This window comes from Aspergillus piperis (genome assembly GCF_003184755.1).
Source record: "Aspergillus piperis CBS 112811 unplaced genomic scaffold BO85scaffold_11, whole genome shotgun sequence".
Lineage (NCBI taxonomy): Eukaryota > Fungi > Ascomycota > Eurotiomycetes > Eurotiales > Aspergillaceae > Aspergillus > Aspergillus piperis.
In genome coordinates, this window is record NW_020291601.1 from 702088 (window position 1) to 723173 (window position 21086).

A 21086-nucleotide genomic window follows, 5' to 3' on the forward strand; every position below is an offset into this window, starting at 1 on the left:
ATACCTTGGCACATATGCCTGAGGCAGACACGCTCTATACCAGATGCCGCTTGCGTAGTATTCGATGTATATACTATTGACCACATATCTAGCCATTTGAAAACAATAGATACCCTCGGAGTTTCGTATCGGTTGGATTATCATCATAAGCATGCTTGAAAACTACCACTACTCTATTAGGTCGCTATGCAATCTACTGAACGCCGATGCAAACCCTCAACCGACAAAGACTGAGCTGAAAGTATAAACATGCAACATGCTCGGGTATCAATCCCCTTGTCCTTCAAAACATACAGTCTGGGCCCGTAGAAAATAATTGAAAGGTAAGCGAAGCCCATGTGGAATCAAACATTCGGATCATCATAACCACCTACACCGTCACATCACAACGCACTCCCGGTCGAGCTTCCGTCCAATCTTCTCCCGAGACTTGTCCTTCAGCTTGTCTCTAACTCGCTCGGAGTCCCTGGTCCGTCGGGGGCTTTTGTCCTTGCGCTCACCGCTTGGAGGACTGAATTTCTCCGTCGGTCCCAGTTCATTCTCCGTCAACTCGTCCATTTCGCCTTCAGAGACTCCATCGTTGGTGAACTTCTCTCGACTGCGTCGCCCAGTGAACCGTGAGAAGGTTGTGCTGATTCTGCTCTCGCTAGCCTGGCTCCCTGCACGACTGCCTGGGTTGCTCCTTGTTTGCCTCGAACTGCGCCGAGAGAATGAGAACGAGGCCCTGCCATCATCATCTCTTGGGGTAAGTCGCGGCGAAGTCGGCGCATATGACTGCATAGAGGTCGGATCAAAAACTTCAGAGAATGCCACACTCTGCTTTCTGCTATTGTGATCCATAGGGGCAGGGTCTGCGCCATCGGGGCCAGTGATTTCGAAACTAGGCCGACCTGAAGCGTATCCCTCCGCGCGAGCACCACTGATATCATCCACAGACAGATTTTGTGGCTTCTGCGCCATGCTGGCGTTCTCCATATCTCGAGAGTCCGTCGATAGCTCAGAAGAAGGCGGTTTATCGAACAGATTGGCTGCCGCAGCATCCTCATTGATAGGTAAGATCTGGTAGAACAAGAGGTACGGCGACTCGTGTTTCAAGGCCTGTTCGATGTCGACTAGTGTTACTCGCTCTTTCGCCAGGTCATCAAACCGCATCCAGTATCTGGAGGCATCAGAAGGGCCTGCCTCTTGGTCCGAACCATGAGAACTGGCTGGAGGCGCACCAGCACTGGTACCCCTGACGATCGATATATAGTGCCCCGAATCGACTGAGGTGCCTCGATGGCAGACCATGGCTTGCAAAGACAACTTGAAGTTTCCGTAGATGGGGCCTTCTTCTTCCATACTGTCATCCTGGATGAAATGGGGCAACCCTATCTCGGTCGGAATGTCTATGAATGTATTGAGGCGTACTGCCTTTCCAGTGGGTGTCATTGAATAGCGTTTGAGACACATGCCAAGGATTGGTCGCTTCGAAGAAAAGTGCGCGGCGACTTGGGCGTCATTTGTCGGGGTGTTGTCCGTATACCATGCTATACTCAGGTCAGCACTTCCTTAACGCGCATGCCAAGTAGAACTTACGTATGAGACTGAAAAACTGCCACGCCGGCATCATGACCTCCTTCCTGTAGGAGCCCCTCCTTTGAGAGCTGATGGTACCGTCCTGAGCATTTTCATCGCCGGGAATAAATCGCTCCTGAACGATGCTGCTCCGTCGGTATGGAGGGGGAGCCGAGTCGACCACTTCCGTCAGCGACGCCACTGGTGTGACATCGTCCAGCGGAGAATGTGACTGGCTCGAAGCTGGCGACAAGGGTGAACCAACCTCAATGGTCTCGACATGTGTCGTACAGCCTTTGGCTATCGAGTCCATTGATTTGGTTGAGCCCACAGTGTAGCGCCGCTCCAGATGCCGCTTGACCTCAATCCTATTATTAAAGTATGACTCCAAGCAGTCTTCCAGAGTAACGGTCTCGCCATCAGCTGGCTCAGGTATCGCAACTTCCAGAAGCCTCTCGTTGACAAACTTATGATCGCCTGTTACATCCTCTTTTCCGGTATGGTAGATGTCCATCTTGAGCGTGAGAAGCGGTAATTCCAACTTTTCCGTGATGAAAGTAAACGCTTCGGACGTATCCTGTTGGCGAAGCTTGGCCGCATCTTCCCAGCCGCATTCAGCAAGGGCGTCCTGTAAATGCTTGGTCTTCGACCGAGTAGACAGTCAGCTTAGAAACAAGTACAAATTCGGAAGGAATACGCACAAGATCCGTTGTAATCAGCCTTCCCGACCGCAGCATGTTGACCCAGAGTCGCAACAGTACCGACAATTTCCGGCGGGGCTCATCATTGAAAGACTTGTAGAGAATTGCTTCGAAGCAATCCAATCGAGCGAACATGGCAAAGAGTAGTGCATCTAGGTAGCAAGTGACGCCTTCACGATTAACCGCCCCAAGAAGCTTCGTGGTTGGCGAATACCCTCTTATGATCCCCTCGATCGCATCCTCAAGAATCATGAGCATCTCAAATGCCTTGTCTACATCCCCCTTGGCGTGTTCCGACTGCAGGGCATAACTGATGTGTTCGGGCCGTAAGCCAGTAATACCGAGCTGTGCGACACGTTGCTCTAAGACCTTGATCTACTTCTTATCAGCACCAGCGAATACGCACATCCCAAATTGTATTCACCTTCTTTTGATCTTCATTGCTATCCCCGGTAGGAAGTTTATCGGATGAGAAAAACCCACGAAAATGGGGGCGCGAAAGGAGGTTCGATGCCTAGATGACGAGGCGCATTAGCATGACCAGACGTCACCCATCAAAACTTCACCATACCTCTTCTTTGGCAGTTTTCTTCTCACGTCTAGTGAGGAACCTGTGGATGCCACTCATCCTCAGCAGCGCATGTGTCCTAACCAGACGACGGTAAAATCAAACGAATGTGCGAAGTGGGCAGTGCGAGATGCATCGATGAGTGGGGGATCTATATAAATCCTTGCTCAGGCTCCAGAATTCCGATGGAGCACGCGAAGAGATCTCTGGTGGAGTCACAACACATATCAGACGGTGATATCACACAGGATTAATTTTTCCCGATTTATCTTTTTTCCTCTATTCTGACTTTTGGTCGCGATGGAATTCTCGCGATGTCCAATTAGCAAAGCCCGACGTATACTAGGCACTAGGCACCAGGTGCGATCAGTGACATCACATGTAACGGCACAAGATCTTAGCTGTAGAACAATGGATAGAAAGGCAAGGAGGGAAGTGTGCTCGAGGCAACTAGGGTATTGCTGATGTGGAAGAAAGAGCCGCCCATCAGAAGACCTTCGCAGCCGATCTCAGCGCATTGACGATAAGCTCGTTGGTGGCGGGGATGACGAAGTTGATCACATGTGGATCCCCGCCTGTGGAGGGCCCTTCCTTATGGCTGCCTGATTTCTTCCCTGCCAGATCCCCCAGGCACCAACAACCCAGGCCAGGTCCCGGACACACCACGTGATGCTGTCCCGAAAGAGTCGATGCTCGCCGGTCCGCGAAACAATTTTTGGGAATCCAGTCTCCGACCAGTCTACAGTAAACCCCCATCCCCTGTGGACCTCAATGGCTGCCAGTGAACCCTCCAGATACCTGGCAAGGTCATTGCCACGGGCCTTTGCGCCCTCTTCGCGGGCTCCGGCCTTCTGCTGGCGTCGCAATGCCTCCGATCAAGCGTCGACGAGATCTCCGTCCGCCGCTATCAATGACCTGGAGTCGACCACTCTATCCACCCCTCTGTCGGAGGACACGGTGAAGTCCTTCAATCCTCTCGAAAGAGCCAGAGCACGCAAGACGCAACTACCTCGGAGTCGGTACGTTACCTCCAAGATCCAAACCCTAGGCTTCAACTGCCCTCCAACAATCATCCACCATCACCACTAACACAAAACACCTAGTTATCAATTCCGCTCGCCCAAATACGACCGTGGTCCTCTTCACCCTCACCGGCCCCCTCCGCCCTCTGATCCCTCCTCTCGACTCTTCGTCCCCGGCCCCTTTTCCCTTCCCCGTGTCGCACAGACCTGGCAATCCACCGTCGCACCGGACCTCCTCACCCTCCTCTACGTCCACAACCCCCCGGGATTCAAGCCTCCGCCGAAGGCTCCCCGTCTCCGTTCATGGGATGACAGCTCCCCGTACCACAAGAATCGATCTCTCCGTGGCCCTCGTGGCGGTGACGTTCTCCGCCTCCTCCGCAAACCGATCACCTTCAACAACATCCCCAAGATCGAGCGCATCACTCTCCACAGTTACGTCAAGCAGGCTGCCCAGTACGACTCATCATGGCTGCACGTCGCCGGTATGGCCCTGCAGGCCGTGACCAACGTCAAGGTCGAGACCTTCAAGTCCAAGACCAGCGTTGCCCAGTGGCACATCGCCCCCGGTCGTGATACCGTTGCCGCCAAGGCCGAGCTGCGCGGTGAGAACATGCTGCATTTCTTCGGAAAGCTGGTCGATGTTGTCATGCCCAGACTCAAGGATTGGCAGGGTGTGAAGGGTAGCAGTGGTGACAGCAGTGGTAACATTACTTTCGGTCTTGAGCCTGAGGAGATGGCTCTGTTCCCGGAGATTGAGGTGAACTATGATATGTAAGTTTTTCCCCATTGCATTGCCAAGTATGATCAAATCTAATTGATATGGAATAGGTACCCTCCCAAAATGATCCCCGGTTGCCACATCACCATCCACACCAGCGCCAACACCGACAAGGACGCCCGTCTTCTGCTTAGCGCCATGGGTGTTCCCTTCTACGGCAAGCTTGTCAACTGAAGAAGAAGGAAAAAACCATAACATATCATGTGTTAGGAAAGTGACATTTGGCAATCAATAGACGGCCATTGTCTTCTTCTTCTCCCATTACCATCACCTCACTCACACCTCTGTTGATTTGAGCAAACATCTTTCTCCTTGAATATGTAACATGAAAGGATAGTACTTATATCTGTGGTGTTATTAGTATTATTATTGCTGCTGCTGTTGTTAGAATCATCTATGTAAAATACGCTCTGTTTTTGGTATTATCAAACTTCAAATGCACACATTTCTGATTCCAGGTTAATACTAGTATGTGACATGACAAGACATGACAAAAACTCTCAAGACAGGACTGAGAAAATTTTGAGGTGCATGTCGAGGACGTGAGTAATCGTCAAATTAAATAGTCTATCAATTACATATAGATAACATACTACTACAGAGACAACTGAAAATAGAAGATGATGTCTCCCCTCTCCGAGGGAGTAGCAATGCACGAACAAATTCAGCATTGGCCCACAATCGCAGCTTTTTAACGGTCGCTTATTATATGTAAGATATCAATCACGGCACATTGCAGCTCTGTACAAGAATTGAATTGAATTCCATCATGGCTTGTCAACAAGCCATGAGATAGAAAACCAGTAGGGTAAGGGGGGAAAGAGGCCGGCCGTTATATGATTGTGCTTTTGGGTGGCAAAGTGAGAAAGCAAAAAGGCAGATCAAGACAGTATATGTGGTATGAGTGATGCGGAAACATGGAAAAGACAGAAACGCACGCGAATCCAGGGGGTATTCAACTCTCCACACAAATCAATCGATTAAGCATTCGGGAAGAAATTCGTCGTCAATGTATTAGGTATTGTTTCCGGGTGGGAAAAGTCCCGGTTGGATGCTATTTTCATGCAAGAGGACTGGCCAGGAATTGGCACTTGAGAAGTTCGTCGGCACTAGGTCTCTTTTCGTAATCAACTTGGAAGGTCATGTCCAAGAATGCTACTGCTTCGTCGCTCGCGTGTTCGGGAGCGGGAGGTCTGGCTTTCTCTTTGCCAATGGCGTAGATGGCTTGAAGTTGACTGCAGGAGGGGAAGGGATGTGCGCCGGTGAACATTTCGACCACCAGACAGCCCAGACTCCAAATGTCAGCCTTCTTGGTGTGGATCGTCTGTTGGACCACTTCAGGTGCCATCCAGTACACGCTACCCTGCATGGAGACTCGGTGTGCGTGGCCACCTCCGCCACTTGCCCGGGCACCGAGGAGAGTAGAGGCTTCTACCCGTTTAGAGATACCGAAATCGGAGATCTTGATGCCGCCCTTATTATCAACAAGAATGTTGGCACCCTTGATATCACGATGGATGATATCACGGCTGTGGAGATAAGAGAGACCGGCAAGGATTTGCCTCACGAAGTTCTTAATCAGTGGCTCTTGGAACGTATTATACTGCTTAAGCATGGTAGCAATGGACCCTCCTGGAACGTACTCCAAGAAAATGTTCAAGTACTGGTCGTCAGCAGCAGTGCCCAGGTACTGGACAATGTTCGGGTGATGGAACCCTTGCAAAAGTTCAATCTCGTGCTTGAGGGCGGTAACCATGCTATTCTTCCGCTTGTCGAATTCAGTGCCCTTGGTTGCGGACGGGATCTCAACTTGCTTCACAGCCATGAGCTCTCCGGTAATGGCATGAAGGGCGAGGAAGACACTTCCGAAGGAACCTTCACCGATCAGGGATCCCTTCATCCAGTTCTTGGGAGCAAAGTTGTTTCCAGCCAAGAAGTCATTGAGACCATCATCTTCCTCTTCTCCATCTTCTGCTACGAGGATGCTCAAGCGTTCATTGAGTGAGCCTCCATCCGTTGCAGCAACACTTGCGTTCTCATCCACAAGGCTCTGGCGCGACGTTGTGGGGTCATCCGAGCCACTGTCGAAAGAAACATATGATTTGCGATTAGGCTCGATGGGCGATTCTTCCTGAAGAGGCTGAAGGGAGCTGGAAGCAATCGAATCTCTGTACGTAGCGGAAGGAAGGTTGAACTTGGAAACAGAGAGTGGCCGCTGGCCGCGAGCAGTCTGTGGCCCGGCATTAAGCCAGGTATCTGCAATACTGGGGATTGGGGGCGCGTCTCTCAGGCTAGACGCATAGCTTGTATTACTGACGACACTCAAACGGCTGGCGGCCCGGCTCAGGCGCTGAGATCTGCGAACAGACATGCGCATGGTCTTTTCGATTTCCTCCCGCTGGTGACTAGGGAAATAGGACGTGATCTCATGGATGATCATCTCGCTTGGAGGACGGGCACCGAAGAAGGACCGCAACTTGCCCACCTGACGCTCCACATTCATGGGCGGTCGCATATCGTGTTCACTAGGTGTCTGGTTGTGTCGGGAAGAAACGGGTGACATGGGCTGTCTGATATTATGCCAGGGCTCGCCAGTCAGCTGCTGGATCTTGAGCTGGTTGCGAACATTTGAACTGCTCAGAGCATTCATATGCGCTAATTGACTTTCATCGACCGCCAGCTGAGAAGCACGACGAAGCTCATCGGGATCGGGTTCCCCAGCGTGGATTTTGCGAAGAATAAGGCGACCCCGCTCGGACCGGTGAGTACTCTCACACACCTCCATGAGCTCCTGGTCTGTCAGTCTTCTACAGTTGGCAGCATTTGGCTCCAGGCCGTCCATCACGTAGAAGCAGTAATTGCGGTATTGGTGTTCCGGGAGCTGTAGTTTCTTCAGCACGCAGAGAACGACCTCATCGGCAGTCTTGCAGTGTTTGATGTCCAGCATCTTAGTTTGTCCCCCTGTGTAGATCACTCTGATAACGGGCGAGTTCATCGGTAATTGACCCATAGTCAAGCCATCCAAACTAGGGTTTTGCCTCAAATGCGATCCAGTTCGTTCGCTGGGCGTTCCTGGCTTTCGGCTGGTCATCGAGCTACCGGAGGACGGATGACTGAAGTAGCTTTGCCCCTGTTCCATACGCCCCATTTCCATCGGGCTATTAGCGACATACTGCTGAGGACGCAGAGGTGATTCAGGCCGCGAGGACGGCCTGTTAGCGGAATAGTTGAGAGCATTAGTCTCGGCTGCTCGAGACGAGCGGCGAGTTGTGGAAGTCTGCCGGAGATTGGAGGGACGTGATGGGTCCGATGAAGTGTTTGTGTAAGATACGGCTTCCAGCGTAGCCAGTTGATTCTGTCCATTGTAAGTTTCGAGTTTAACTTGCATCAGTGGCGTATCCAACATACCAAGTTCCTCGACTTGCCGTTGAGGACCGACTTGTTTCTGAGCTGCTTGATGGCAACGAATATCCGCACACGATCGCCGATTTTCTTGATACCCATCTCCTGCAGGATTTTCTGATCACATTCGATGAGGTTATTACCATTAAAGTTATTCGCTGGAGCCGATCAGCATTCGTTGCCAGAGTAGTTTGAACTGGATAACGGTGGCGCTTAGTACCTTTGAACAGGGCCTCGTATTGGCCGCAGTTTATGCTGTGAAGCCAGGCAATAACCTGCTTCTCATCCCAAGATCTTGTAACGGTCAGTCTTCTGCATGCTTTGTCGGAGGATTTAGAAGGGCCAAGACTTACCGGACAGCATCAAGCCCGTCATACGCGTCAGAAAAGCTTGACTCGGTAGGACTGGTGAACATCATCCCCTTCTGTGAATCTCCAATCGCGGTGGGCTTCTGCGAGGACCCAGTGTAGTAGGAGGTCGTAGGGGTCTGGGTTGCAGACACACCCAACGGGTTGTAGGTTGCTTTAGCAAGCATGGCTGCGAGATATCCAGAGATCGCGGACGAGGTTTTCCTTGGGTGTATATGTATTCCCTGCTATAGCCCTGCTGATTTGGCGGCAAACTCAGGAATAAATAGCGTAAAGGCTGAGCTATCGCCACCTAGTGTGTATAACCTTGACGTCTTCGAAACACCGACTCGGAGGGGAAGCGGGACTCGGCAGAGATGTTGGGGACGTTCAATGCATGGTCCAGAACTGCACCTCTAAGATTGTCGCGTAACTGTCAGTCCTTGAAGCGGCGGCCAACTGAGGACAAAGACCGGGGTTGGGGTTTCCGTGGGGGGCGCCTGTGGAGGGACAACATGATGACTTACAGTTCAGGCTGAATCGATATCACCGGTGTATCCAACCGAAAGAGGAGACGGTATGCGGTAGGGTGTCTGTGCTGCTTTCAAAGACCCGATCCTCCTTTGTGCCGCTCTGACCAAGGTCTGGGCTGCACTAGGGGGTTGAAGTTGTCGATCTGACGTTATCGCTGGATGGAGGTCAACCCACCGGGGGGGTGGTTGGAGGGGAAAGAGACAGGCGCTTGAGGCTGATGCTGAGGCTGGGGAGGTGGGTGAAATGCTGTGTGCTGTGAGCTGTCTTGGTAGGAATGGAGGAATGGGTAGGGCGACCGGAGGGGAAAGTTGTAAGGAGGGGGAGGGATAAGAAGGAAGAAAAGACAGTGTTGGTGGTGGTGATGGTGGTGGTAGTAGTAGTAGATTAGATTGAAAGGCAAAGTTGACAGGACAAGAACCGCCTCCCTTGGTATCTAGTAGCGCGGTCAGTCCGGAGGCTAACTAATGAATGGATTGAAACCTCTTTGCTTACAGACCGAACTGGATCTGACGGAGCCTGTTAGGCCGATCGGTCGGGGACGATGGGCTCCTCCGGCATGCGTCCTTTTAGTTGGAGTCGCGGGTTCATTCTCAAACACGCCGCCGCGGCTGATTTGTCAAGGAGTCGGATCTGAAACAATGAACCCAAGACGCCCCTCCGACTATCCCTTCCCGTCCAAGAGGTTATTCGATTCCCCTTCCTCCCCTCCCCAATTCTTTCTTGCTATTCTTAGGCGGTTGAGCCGTCCTGGTGGGCATGTTCCATGGTTTGTGCCTGGGTGATGCTTGGTTCTTCCCAAGAACCTGGTCCCGGTAGTACTCGGGGAGTTTGTTTATTCTCTTCCCTTTGGGATGATGAAACTAGACTACTTGAGTCACGGGCTAACGCGTTGGGAGGTCTCTCAAAATGAGACAGCTTTCGTGTTCATCGGTTGAGAAACTGTCGTGTTCTGGTTGGTGTTCACGAATCCTTCCATTGGGCTCCCACCCGGCGGCCTTTTCTTTAGTGTCAGGCTTCCCATGTTCTCTTACCAGATAGTACGGAGTAGATATCTCAATACTCAAATTTACCCCTTCTCACACCACTCACCCACCATCACTACATATTCTGCGGATTACCGTTGCATTGCAGCAGTCATCTGGATATCCCGTGTCTAGGCCTCTCAAACTCTAATTAGCGCATTCAAACCTTACTCTCTACAGGCTAGTCAGTGGCGTTGCACCCTAATCTGTCTCTGACAGGAATACCATCAACGCTGCGGGCCTGCTTACTGATGATGGAATAATACGGGAGGTAGTCTTCTTAAGCGTCTGACTGGAAGAGTAAACCCATACCAAGTAATGACTGACTCTCTTCCGAGGTGGATCGTACCGTCTTGATAGCATCTTCCATCCCTGAAGATTCATTCCTCCCTTATCCGAAGTCTAAGGCAGGACCCATTCAGCCTTGACTAGAGAACTTGGAATCGTGCGGGCTAGCCCGATCTCTGCTCGAGGGCAGTCTCTCCTTAGCCAAGCATGTTGAGAACTGGTATGAGTAGAGGGAGGAGCTCGCCACTGTACTCCCTAAGAAGAAGCCATAAACAGGGACACTCCAGTAAACCCTAATATGGTACCGAACTTTATACGAAGATATCCCAAGGTACCATATATATTATGTATTATTTGGGTCAGGAAAATAATGTCAATGATGGAGACTACCAGCCTATTTCGTACGGGCATCACGAGGATTACCACTGGTCAGTAGACTTGTTCCACTCGCAAGTCTAGCTTGAGTCGACAAGCGCTTCAAAGCTCGTTCATTCAAAAAGCATACCCTATATCTACTAGCATGCTCCATTCACGATCCTGAGCTTTTATTTCATGCAGCAAGGTGTGTAAATCGATGTAGATAGATCGTGGCCCCGTTTCGGTACCAAGTTCTGAGGGTTCGGTGGGGTGGGACGGTTCAGCATCTGAACCATCCGGCCATCTGTGTCCCGTCCATTTCCAATTTCGGCTGCTGCGACTCAGGACCGCTCCGCTCTATTCACAATCGGATAGCGGTCGACAGATGAGATGAGTTAAAGATAGCTCAAGGGGCTACGAGGGACAAATCAGCTTTGGGGCTCATTTCAGTTCGATTACCGAGCAGATACCTTGGCGCTCAGGCAGGAACAGCTTCACCTCAACCATCTATAACTAAGGTACTATTAGTAGTAGTCCATAAGGGAATTACGAGTTACCTGGTATGCTTTGGCGTCCGCTGAAGTTGAAACATTGGCTTTCGACAAGAATAATTGCTAGGGGGAAAAATACTCTGCCCCTTATTCCCCTGGCTAAAGATATAGTAAAGCGTATTATTGCCGATTCTCGCATGTCTAGTACTACCTCCCTCTTTGTAGTACAAGTATGCAACGGATGTCATTGATTTGGTCCTTGGCTGAGATAGTGTGCAAAGAAAAGAAAGTGGGGGAGCATATGGCAGATGATGAAAACGTTGTGGAATGAGCAAAGATAAGCACCGTGACTGCAGACGGTCGGCGTAATTGAGTTCAGGCTGGACACAATGTTGTACATGATATATATCTCCGAGGAGCAGGTGCTTGTCGGATACAGAAAGTACCCCAGTCATGTAATAGCTATTGTAAGTAATAATGTAGCTAGAAATGTTGGCATGGTTATGTCGTATACAGCTAGTTTATCTCCCATCTTATATTTAAATCCAGAGTGTTGTTGTAACCCCAACTGGACTCCCCATGGTGGTGCGGGCCTCTGTGAGGAGATGTTCGTGATATCGACGCCCAAAGTAAACATCTCCGCACCGGTGGGGATGGCGGAGTCAACTTTCGTCCAAGGGATGTGCAGGAAATCCTGCGTAGAGACCTGACCGGCGCACAATGCAGCAATATCGCCCGCACTTCCCTTCTCTGATGTTGAAAAGTTGAAGACTGACAGGGGCATATCGCGGGGAAAGTGACCTAAATTGACAAGGGGAAGAGGAGAGAACTGACTGGCCTCCACACGTTAGTAGACAGAATAATTAATGAGTGGTAGGGCTTTCCTTGTTGGCGGAAGGCAGCGGGAGGGCACCACGTGACCGTAACTCGCAAAACCCCCTCATGTTGACCCCACAGTTTTTCTTCCCCGCTCGCCTGTAATCCCATCTAAGGACATGGTCCAATTCCAAGGCAATTCGCCATGGAGGACGACAGAGGCACCCCGGGAAAAGTGAGGAAGAAAAGCACTCCTGCTCATCGCAAGTCCTTGTCTTGCGAATATTGCAGTCGGTCGTTTGCGCGCCTGGAACACCTCCAGCGCCATCTCCGCACCCGTTGAGTAACCCTGAAGCCTTTCCCGGCTGCTTGTGGCCTTCCCACACACGCGAGACTGACGTGTGCCATCTAGATACTAAGGAGAAACCTTTCTCATGTGATATTTGCTCCAAATCTTTTGCGAGGAGGTAAGTTGCTGCCCGCGTTGCATCGCAGCCGCCCCGCGCTAATATGGGGGGAAATTTCATAGTGATCTGCTCGTACGACATGAGCGGCTAGTCCATCCAACTGAGACCGCAGCCAACCGGGAGCATCGTGCTCAGAACAGCCACGATGTCCCTCAGACCCAGCCTCCCATAATACAGCCCACTCACCATGAGTCCCGCATGCTAGAGCTTGCCGACGCTGTCCCTATTCACACCCAACCCGTGCCGCCGCCGCCTCCCGAGGTGCAGGTGCAACCTCCCCCGATTGTGGAAACGCCTCACTTCAACCCTTCTTGGGGATATGACTTGAACCTCCTTTCCCACGCTGCAAGTCATGTTGCCCTGGAGGGCGAGCAGGAAAGTCTCGAATCGCTCCGCAAGTCTTCACAGAACGTGGGCACCTCGCAGCCACTTCCCCACGTCCCAGAGAGAGCGATAACCGATAATTATGGCGTCGAACCCTCTATCTTGGATCTTGCTGACTTAGGGGACCCTGTTCAAGACTTCACAGTCTTCCTGGAGAGCGTAGGACTGTCGTCCGACTGGGACTCAGGCGTGTTCTCCACGGTTGAAGACCCGATTCTGCCGACTACTCTTCCAATGGACTCAAAGCCAGCCATCCGTGACATGGGGAGACTTGGTCCCGAGCTCATGAGCGACCCGCGGACTGCAGCTGATGAGCAGCCGTCTTTTTCTAACTTTGGATCACGACTGCCGTCCTTGCAGCCTGAACCTCATGATGTAGATGACCGTCTCGGGTTTGGTGATGAAGGACCTCGCCCCGCCTGGGATATATCAAATGCAGACCGTCAGGTCTTCCTGTCGAAGCTCGATGAATTCGCTTATATTCTTCCCAAAAACTTTATTCCACCTTCAAGACACGCACTGTCTCGCTTTTTTGCTGGTTATATCAACGGCTTAAACGAGCATCTTCCTTTCATTCATGTCCCCACGCTCTCCGTTGCCAAATGCTCACCCGAGCTCACTCTTGCGCTAGCGGCTGCGGGGTCTCATTATCGATTTGAAAACAATCGAGGCATAGAGCTATTCCACGCAGCCAAGGCCATCCTGCTTCAGCGTCTCCACCGCCGAGATAGTAAGCAAGTGGCTTGTCCGACCTGGAACTTCCTGTCACCGGCATCTGGATTTCACAACTCTCGCGGGTCGTCCGCGACCTCAAACCATACCAGCAGCCCGTTCCAGCAGCAGCACCCTACTCTATACCCAGCGGATCCTTCTGGATATGCACCCGAAGATTCGGATGCCCACATGGAAGTGATTCGAACATTTCTTTTGCTTACAGTGTTTGCTTCGTGGGAACGGCACCCAGAGTTGTTACGAGAAATGCTCTCACTTCAAAGCACGCTGGCGAGGCTCGTGAGAGAACATGGTCTCGTCGAGCCACCTCCTAGCCCCGACCCGAACAACTGGGAAGATTGGATACGACGGGAAGGTAACCGGCGGACCAAATTCATTGTTTATTGCTTCTTCAACCTCCACTCTATCATGTACAACATCCCCCCTCTCATTCTTAACGCCGAGCTGAAGCTGAACATGCCCTGTTCGCACGACGTCTGGAAGGCTTCAAATGCAGCTCAATGGCGCCGTGTCCTCCGCACGAGGCATGGGCCAGAAGTCTCCTTCCAGGAGGCTTTTGCCAGACTTTTCTTCAAGTCCAGTACTTCTAGCGCTTCAGCGCCAATATCTCCCCTTGGGAACTATATCCTGATACACGCTATTATCCAGCAAATATTCTTTGCACGTCAGCTCTGCCTCTCTGCCCCAAGTATGCATGGGACAAGCTTACGTCAAGAAGACTTGTCCGCTTTGGACAATTCTCTGAGTGCCTGGAAGGCGTTGTGGAAACGCACACCTGAATCTAGCATTGATCCTCAAAACCCGGCAGGTCCAATAGCATTCACGTCTACTGCCCTTCTCGGGCTTGCTTATATTCGGTTGCATGTTGATTTGGGACCTTGTCGTCGTCTTATCACGCAAGATCCCCTGCAAATCGCGAGAGCTCTGGGTGAATCTCCACCAGTAGCACGAAGTCCTCGTCTGATCATGGCTCTTTTGCATTCGGCCCATGCACTTTCAATCCCAGTCCGCCTAGGTATTGACTTTGTGGCCCGAACCCATTCGTTCTTCTGGAGCATCCAGCACTCGCTGTGTAGCTTGGAGTGTGCTTTCCTCCTTAGCCGTTGGCTGCTGTCAATACCAATAACCCAGGCCGAGCAGAGACTGTCAGAGCACGAGCGAAAGCTTCTTCTGTGGATCAAGAGTATGATGGATGAAACCGACATGGCTGTTGATCCCCCTGGGGCACCCGACCTGGACTTTATCGCCAACCCCTATAAAGCGAAGCAGCTGAGCGTTGCTATCGTGCGTGTTTGGGCACGGACCTTTAAAGGAAACACCAGCTGGGCGATTGTGGATCTAGTTGGGTCGAGTCTCGATACTTACGCCGATTTTCTAGAGACGCAGATGTAGCTGCCCACCTCGCTTTGTGTTCGACTGGCGTCTCGGTATTCGACCCCACGGCAGACTTTCAAGCAATATTCTACTTTTCACAGCGCTGGGGAGCCAGCACACTCTGTGATTCTTTTATGTCTCGGTTTCGTGATTTGATCAATGGCTGAACCGCCTTATTCGCTAATGACACTTTGGTTTTTCTGTATTGCTGGTGTTGTTGTATACCCATGTCTTCACGGATATGATATCTTTATTTCCATAGTTTCTTCCGTGTACATAAACTGTTTCTGTTTTCTTTTCTGGGGGGAGAGCGGCTCTTGTGTATCGTCATCACCTCGGTTGGCTCATGTTTCTCGCCTTCCACCTGCTGGAAGTCTACAGACGACCAGGGAGTGACCACGAACTTCCCTACTTCCATTAGCTTTTATGGGCTGATCTATCCGGCCACAAGACCGCTCTCCAATCGAATGAACCGGGTATTAATAAAAGCGATGCGTGTTGCAAGAAACGGGTATCAAGAATACATAGCAGTCCACCCGTAGTAGCCGTAGCCCACTACTTTTCACCAAAACAAACCCAAATTCATCCCACTCAGAGACTCTTAACCCCACCCAAGAAGAAAGAACATCAAGTCTTCTGCTTCCCCCGAGTCCTCACCACACTAGCCGGAACAAACCGTAACGCAGACATAGACCTCTCCAGCTCCGCCATCCCCTCATCACCAGCAGGAGCAGCAGGGGCAGCACCATCTTGTCGAGAAGAAGTAGACGGAGAAGAGCCTTTCTGAGCACTCGCACCAGAATCAGCCTGGGATATGGAAGTCTGACGATACCGTAACCGGCCTTCCTTCGGAGAAGTAGGACCCGTAGCAGCGGATGATAACCGCCGACGATGGTCATGCGGAGTCCTCAGTAGAGAGGTCTGCTTGTCGATGCCGTCGTTGACAATGTAGAAGTTGTATGTCTGGAATACATACATTAGCCATAGTCTTCAGTAGACATGGGAGTGAATAGAATGGCAGGAGAAATTATATTTTACCTTATGAAACATATGCTTATCAATCAGATGCATTCTGCGTTTCTGAGGCGTAGAGCATACGCGTTCGCAGTCTTCGACGAAGCATGCATACTTGCATATTATAGTCATTAGCATCAGAACATCGAACATAGAGAAGGGGGGAGGAAAAGTTAAGGGTAATAACGTACAGTCTTCTCCCCCCTCTCCCTCCTCGTCGCTACCAACGCATCATGATTCTCTTCAATATGAAGATTCAGAAACCTCTCCGTCGGGAAATTCTTCCCACACTGCGAACACCGATTCACGTGTGTCTGGCGGTAATGCACCTCGTAGTCTTCGTAGGAACTGAACGAGATGGTTTCCCGATGGGGCGGTAGAGAGCAGTGCATGACTTCTTGGTTGGGGGGTGTGGCTGTGGGATCTAGGGAGGGGATTTTGGGACGGGTGGGTGAGGAGGAATGTTGTGGTGAAGGTGAAGGTGAAGGTGAGAGTGATGATGGGGATGGGGATGTGCTGCGTGAGCGTTTGGACATTTTATTTCTTTTTCCTGGGTTTGTCTTTTGTATGAAGTGGTGGTGCTGGGTTGCTGGTGGATGATGGTGAGGTGTTTGGGGGATTGTGATAGGTCAGGGTTTGGTTTAGTTTGAATGGGCTGCAGTTGCAATGAAGTGTGCAGATTGGGATAGTAGTAGCAATGTGGTTGGTTGGTTTGTCTGGATGTGTGGGTTAGTTGGGGGGATTTCGTTGTTTGTTTGAAGGGTGAAGAGATGTTGATTGCTTACGAAGAATTGAAAGTAGGGTGTAGGAGAAATTTACAAGATAGTGATTGATAGTGTAGTTGTTACTGTTATAGTATAAGAAATGGAATATGGAGGAATGCCCAGCGAATATTTGGTGAGCCACTAGGCTGGATTGGTTCTAGACTAGAGGTGGGATACTTTTTTAGCGGATGTCATAGCTTCCGCGATTAGTGGAGGAATGGATGATGGAAAGTCCGGAACTGGGAGGTTGAGTACCTTAGTGATGGAGGTTGCCAGAGGACTTGTCAATTATAGATGGCTATGGTAGTAAGTAGTTACTTAGACAATAATGCATGGGAAAAGTATGATAAGTCTAGGAATTTAATTGGAGTATGCGATATGCAGATACAGTGCTAATAGTATAGGGATCTTCTCTGCAATGAGTATCTGCAGTGTGGATCCTCAGGTTCCCATTCAGCTGAGAAAGTAACATAATATCGAAGTATATCCGGGAACTACTAAAATACCGCATAGTGAATAGTTGTGCATCTATCACAAGTTGATGATTTGCAAATCTGCCAAATGGTATTGGCGTTCTCGTACTGTAAGGAAAGAGAACTCGAGAAAACGGTTCGGTGCCTGAACCGGATCACCAGCCACAACCCATCCAGCCAATCACACATGTTAGAAACCCTCACTAGCCACAAAAAAAGACGGCCGGGCAAAGCATCCCGAGCCATTCAACCAATTTTCGGACGAGCGTCGAAAAGTTCCCGTGATATGGGATTTTCTCTCCAACGAGCGGCGGCCGCGAACCCCTCCGTTGTTCGTCTTCGCGCTTCGGGGTCCATCCTCATCGCTGCATCCACATCCTCCTCCTCCTGCTTCTTCCCTTCACTTCCAGTGGCTGTCACTCCGGGGTCCTGACCGCCCTCCACGCTCTCGCTCTTTTTTTGTATATACTAGTCTTACTGACTGATGGCTCGTTCACTGTTCCTGTCGCCCGCAGACTCCCAGCCAGCCATAGCCATCTGACGGGCGAATGTCACCGTTAGACTGACACGGGTGTGATCTCTCTTGGTCCTGAGCATGGCGTCCGCGTTCCAAAATACGTGGCAGTTAGTATTTCCCCTTCTCCAATCTCTCACTGTCACTACTTCTTTTTACAATCATTCTTCTTGTTCCCCTCAAACCGTGTGTGGACCCGTGTCTCTAATGCCAAATTCCGCATCATACAGAACTGCGCTCGAAGTCGAAAAGGAGCTCCTCAAGAGCCTTGCCGAGAAAGAGCCCACGTTTGCTGAAATTTCCCATTACCTTTCGGAGTTAGTTGCTGCCCCCCTCCTGCCGTCTTGTGGTGCGTTGGGTTTGCGCGCAGAATCATCTGACCGTCTCTGTCCTTCCTTCCTCGCCGTCGCAGATTCCGCTCTACTTGTCAGAATGCTATCCTTCAAGACTTCGAGACTGCCCGCTCCGTCGATGTTGAACCTCGCCTGTGGGATGCGCATCTCAAGATCAACACCCGATTCCGCAAATTGCTCTCTCGCGTGAGTGTCGCATGAGATCCTGCTCGTTCGCTGCCCGCCAATGTCTAATATGTGATGTCGATTATAGTTCCGGGAGGAAAGCGGAAAGAAGAAAAAGCCGGTAGAAAGGCGGAAGCTCGAGAAACACTACCTCGAGTTCATCAAATCAAGTCAACGATTCTATCGAGCCTTCATTCAACAATTGTCCTCCCACTTTGGAGGCATCCCGGAGCTAGAAAAGGTCGCGCGGAAATTCAATTCTGACAGTGAGCATTGTCGTCCCCGTTTATTCCTGGGCTTTCGTTGAGCAAAGCCATGTTTCTTTCTCAGATCTATCCGCGGAGCCTCCGATCCGAACTTCCGAAGCCCTCAAAAGGCACATTCTTCAATCATGCCATTCGACCCTCATCCGTCTCGGAGATCTCTCGCGCTACCGCGAGACCGAACTGGTCAGCAAGAACCGCAATTGGGGTCCGGCCATAGGTTACTACGACCTGGCCACATTGATCTACCCCGCGTCCGGTGCCCCTCATAACCAATTGGCGGTTATTGCCCTCGCCGACGGGAACCATCTAAGGGCCACTTATCATCTGTATAGAGCGTTGGCCGCTCAAGAGCCCCATCCTTCGGCCAAGGGCAATCTTGAGATTGAATTCAGAAAGGTCATGAATGCGTGGGTCAAACGAGAGTTGATTCGACCCGAAGACGCTGGCATTCCCGGCAGGTCATTGGCCCCTTGGTTTGTATACCTTCACGCGCAGTGTTACAGAGGGATTGATTTCCCTGAACACGACGAGCTTGAAAGTGAAGTCCTGAATCAACTTGCTGTGGACTTGAAGGAACGCTCTCTGGAAGGTACATTGCAAAAGTTCTGCCTGATCAACATCGCTGCCGAGGAGTTCTCGCGGACACAGACGAGCGGTAGGTTTCTCGACTTTCTCCTTAATAGAAGCGTGTATTGAACCAACTTACTAGATGATTCCACATCCAATGCGCGTTCCTTCTTCCAACGGATCAACGTGAAGACATTCTTCACATTGCTCCAGATTCTCCTGGCCGAAGTCGAACGCTTTGCGGTTGAGGACCCCAGCAACAAAGACGCCCAAACCGGACCTGATAAGGTTACTGTTGTTGCACGACGTGTCCTTCCGGCGCTACGGAACTACAGCTCTTGGCTCCTTACGGCCAGCAGCCTTTTGGTGTCCTACCAAGGGGAAAAGGACAGTCCTCTAGCAGTCCAGATCATCGAGTTCTGGAAGATTTACGCCAACACTTTAACCCTTCTTGCGTCGACGTTCGATGTAGTGCATCTGCCTGATATCGACTATTTGCTGGAAGAGGATGAAGAGACCCTGTGTTTTGCGCCCTTGGCCAAAGAGGCAACTTCCCGGAGGTACTTCAGCTCGACTGGCCAGCAGAAGCCCCGAATGAACGATCCTGGGGTAGAGAGGAATCACCCCAACATGGAGATGCTCTACCGAATCCGCGAGTTTGTTATTGATGGCTTGGATCTCGTTGTGAGCAATGTATGGATACTACGTTCTCATTGTTATCCTCAATCGCCATGCTAACTACTGCTGCTCTAGAAAATACCCATTGCCCTGGTGGACGATGAAGACAAGAAAACGTTTATTTACCAGGAAGAAGGGCTCCCTTCGCAATTCTTCGCCAGTCCATCGGGCCATCACCATACGATCTCATCCGCTAGTATTGAACGGGACGACATCCAAAAGGCAGCCCCTGATCCTAGCCACAACATTGACACTAGGAGTGTCTTTGGTGGTTCACAGGCCGCCTCCGCATCGATGTCAGCTAGCATGCATCGGATCGTTGAAGGTGTGGAAAGATTAGTAGAATCCGACACCTACGAGAATGCTCCGGCCATACCAGAGCAGCTGGCTTTTCCACGGAGCAGCAATCAACAGCGACCATCCAGCCAGTTCTTCGATTCGAGTATGGATTCAATCTTCCAAGAGGATATCCTTCCCAGGCAGACCCCTGCTGCTCCCCCTGGACTCGTACCACCCGTGACTGGCTCTGCACCTCTCGTCCGAGTGTCGTCTTCCCACTCTTACGCCGCCCGGCCTGCCCTTCCTGGTATCCCAAGCATCTGGAACACAGCTCTATCGCCGGAACTCGGTGATGCGCCTTCGCCACGGACTCCGCCAGGTCTGGGACAACAGTACCCGGCTTCTATGCTGCCTGGAAACATTGCCAGCCCCAATCATCATCTACCATCTCAGGATATGATCGCTAGCGAGAATGAGCGCATGCTCCGGCAGAGCATGATGAATCAAGCCTTGAGGCACAGTCCGCTCAATGGACCTAGTACCATACCCTCCTCCTGGATGCCCTCGCCCAACTCTACGTCGCACCACCGCCTTTCTGGATTCTCATGGGACCAAAGCTTAGTAGACGCTGCTGCAAACACACCTGGTTCCTTAGGAGTGTCCAGCCAGCCCATGTCTAGCGGACTAAGTAATGCGTCTTGGGCCAATAATGCATTCATCGCCAGCAGTTTCCCCTCCGGAGCAGGGTTTTCCAGTTCCGGGTTTACCAACACTCGTAGATCCGCCACGCAATACGGAGCCATCGGGCAGACTCCTCCCTGCGGCCACGGAGGCTGATCTCAAAGACCGTACCACTCAACCAAGTTCTGTGGGTGGGTCAGTATGGCTACTCATATTTCAGCACCTCTTTCGCAGTGACATGAGCAGGATTGAGGAAGCATGCGACTGTCTAGCTGTTTGTCCCAAGGACTGAGTGACCGACTCTATCCATCTATCTTCGAACTCTCAATCCTTTTGTAGTCGGATCAGGCTGGCAAAGGAAGGCTTGGTAGGAATAAAGAGGAGGAATGGTCATTGCTATGCAGACCCTTCGTCACTCATTACCACAGCTCAGGTCCCGACAATGGCGTGATCCGAATACCATAGGATTGGATGATGCTCGTCCATCTA

General features: G+C 51.1%; 6 protein-coding genes across 6 annotated transcripts; 3 read left to right on the top strand and 3 right to left on the bottom strand.

Moving 5' to 3' along the window:
* Positions 1–116: 116 nt before the first annotated feature.
* Positions 117–3379, bottom strand: BO85DRAFT_422840 (ubiquitin C-terminal hydrolase family protein). The gene is made up of 5 exons (XM_025657990.1): positions 2830–3379; positions 2683–2772; positions 2259–2633; positions 1579–2200; positions 117–1529 (listed from the first exon to the last, which is right to left on the bottom strand). The coding sequence occupies exons 1-5, from the start codon at positions 2884–2886 to the stop codon at positions 379–381; spliced, it is 2295 nt and encodes a 764-aa protein (XP_025514763.1). The 5' UTR covers positions 2887–3379; the 3' UTR covers positions 117–378.
* Positions 3380–3563: 184 nt separating this feature from the next.
* BO85DRAFT_399214 (mitochondrial 54S ribosomal protein uL5m) lies at positions 3564–5085 on the top strand. Its single transcript, XM_025657088.1, has 3 exons — positions 3564–3845; positions 3930–4622; positions 4680–5085. Exons 1-3 carry the CDS (start codon positions 3598–3600, stop codon positions 4801–4803), a joined length of 1065 nt encoding a protein of 354 aa, XP_025514764.1. The 5' UTR covers positions 3564–3597; the 3' UTR covers positions 4804–5085.
* Positions 5086–5689: 604 nt separating this feature from the next.
* BO85DRAFT_460202 (STE11 family mitogen-activated protein kinase kinase kinase) lies at positions 5690–8566 on the bottom strand (the record flags this gene model as incomplete). Its single annotated transcript, XM_025661702.1, has 4 exons — positions 5690–7984; positions 8038–8189; positions 8252–8325; positions 8385–8566. 4 exons carry the CDS (start codon positions 8564–8566, stop codon positions 5690–5692), a joined length of 2703 nt encoding a protein of 900 aa, XP_025514765.1.
* Positions 8567–11808: 3242 nt separating this feature from the next.
* Positions 11809–15092, top strand: BO85DRAFT_42332 (FTFMHR domain-containing protein). Its single transcript, XM_025658009.1, has 3 exons — positions 11809–12224; positions 12299–12353; positions 12416–15092. Exons 1-3 carry the CDS (start codon positions 12092–12094, stop codon positions 14859–14861), a joined length of 2634 nt encoding a protein of 877 aa, XP_025514766.1. The 5' UTR covers positions 11809–12091; the 3' UTR covers positions 14862–15092.
* BO85DRAFT_422852 (uncharacterized protein) lies at positions 15063–16693 on the bottom strand. The gene is made up of 4 exons (XM_025657991.1): positions 16643–16693; positions 16049–16573; positions 15882–15971; positions 15063–15806 (listed from the first exon to the last, which is right to left on the bottom strand). Exons 2-4 carry the CDS (start codon positions 16391–16393, stop codon positions 15471–15473), a joined length of 771 nt encoding a protein of 256 aa, XP_025514767.1. The 5' UTR covers positions 16394–16573; positions 16643–16693; the 3' UTR covers positions 15063–15470.
* A 1122-nt stretch (positions 16694–17815) lies between these two features.
* On the top strand, positions 17816–20753 carry BO85DRAFT_489021 (uncharacterized protein; the record flags this gene model as incomplete). Its single annotated transcript, XM_025663574.1, has 6 exons — positions 17816–17925; positions 18021–18147; positions 18215–18392; positions 18457–19047; positions 19102–19652; positions 19713–20753. 6 exons carry the CDS (start codon positions 17816–17818, stop codon positions 20751–20753), a joined length of 2598 nt encoding a protein of 865 aa, XP_025514768.1.
* Between the last annotated feature and the right edge of the window lie 333 nt (positions 20754–21086).

Coding starts and splice junctions, on each gene's coding strand:
- BO85DRAFT_422840 (XM_025657990.1), bottom strand. CDS start 2,886: ATGAGTGGCATCCACAGGTTCCTCACTAGACGTGAGAAGAAAACTGCC. Junction 2,773..2,829: donor AGAAAACTGCCAAAGAAGAG/GTATGGTGAAGT, acceptor CTCGTCATCTAG/GCATCGAACCTCCTTTCGCG. Junction 2,201..2,258: donor GGCTGATTACAACGGATCTT/GTGCGTATTCCT, acceptor ACTCGGTCGAAG/ACCAAGCATTTACAGGACGC.
- BO85DRAFT_399214 (XM_025657088.1), top strand. CDS start 3,598: ATGGCTGCCAGTGAACCCTCCAGATACCTGGCAAGGTCATTGCCACGG. Junction 3,846..3,929: donor ACGCAACTACCTCGGAGTCG/GTACGTTACCTC, acceptor CAAAACACCTAG/TTATCAATTCCGCTCGCCCA. Junction 4,623..4,679: donor ATTGAGGTGAACTATGATAT/GTAAGTTTTTCC, acceptor GATATGGAATAG/GTACCCTCCCAAAATGATCC.
- BO85DRAFT_42332 (XM_025658009.1), top strand. CDS start 12,092: ATGGAGGACGACAGAGGCACCCCGGGAAAAGTGAGGAAGAAAAGCACT. Junction 12,225..12,298: donor CCAGCGCCATCTCCGCACCC/GTTGAGTAACCC, acceptor TGTGCCATCTAG/ATACTAAGGAGAAACCTTTC. Junction 12,354..12,415: donor TCCAAATCTTTTGCGAGGAG/GTAAGTTGCTGC, acceptor GAAATTTCATAG/TGATCTGCTCGTACGACATG.
- BO85DRAFT_422852 (XM_025657991.1), bottom strand. CDS start 16,393: ATGTCCAAACGCTCACGCAGCACATCCCCATCCCCATCATCACTCTCA. Junction 15,972..16,048: donor GGGAGAGGGGGGAGAAGACT/GTACGTTATTAC, acceptor ATAATATGCAAG/TATGCATGCTTCGTCGAAGA. Junction 15,807..15,881: donor ATAAGCATATGTTTCATAAG/GTAAAATATAAT, acceptor TATGTATTCCAG/ACATACAACTTCTACATTGT.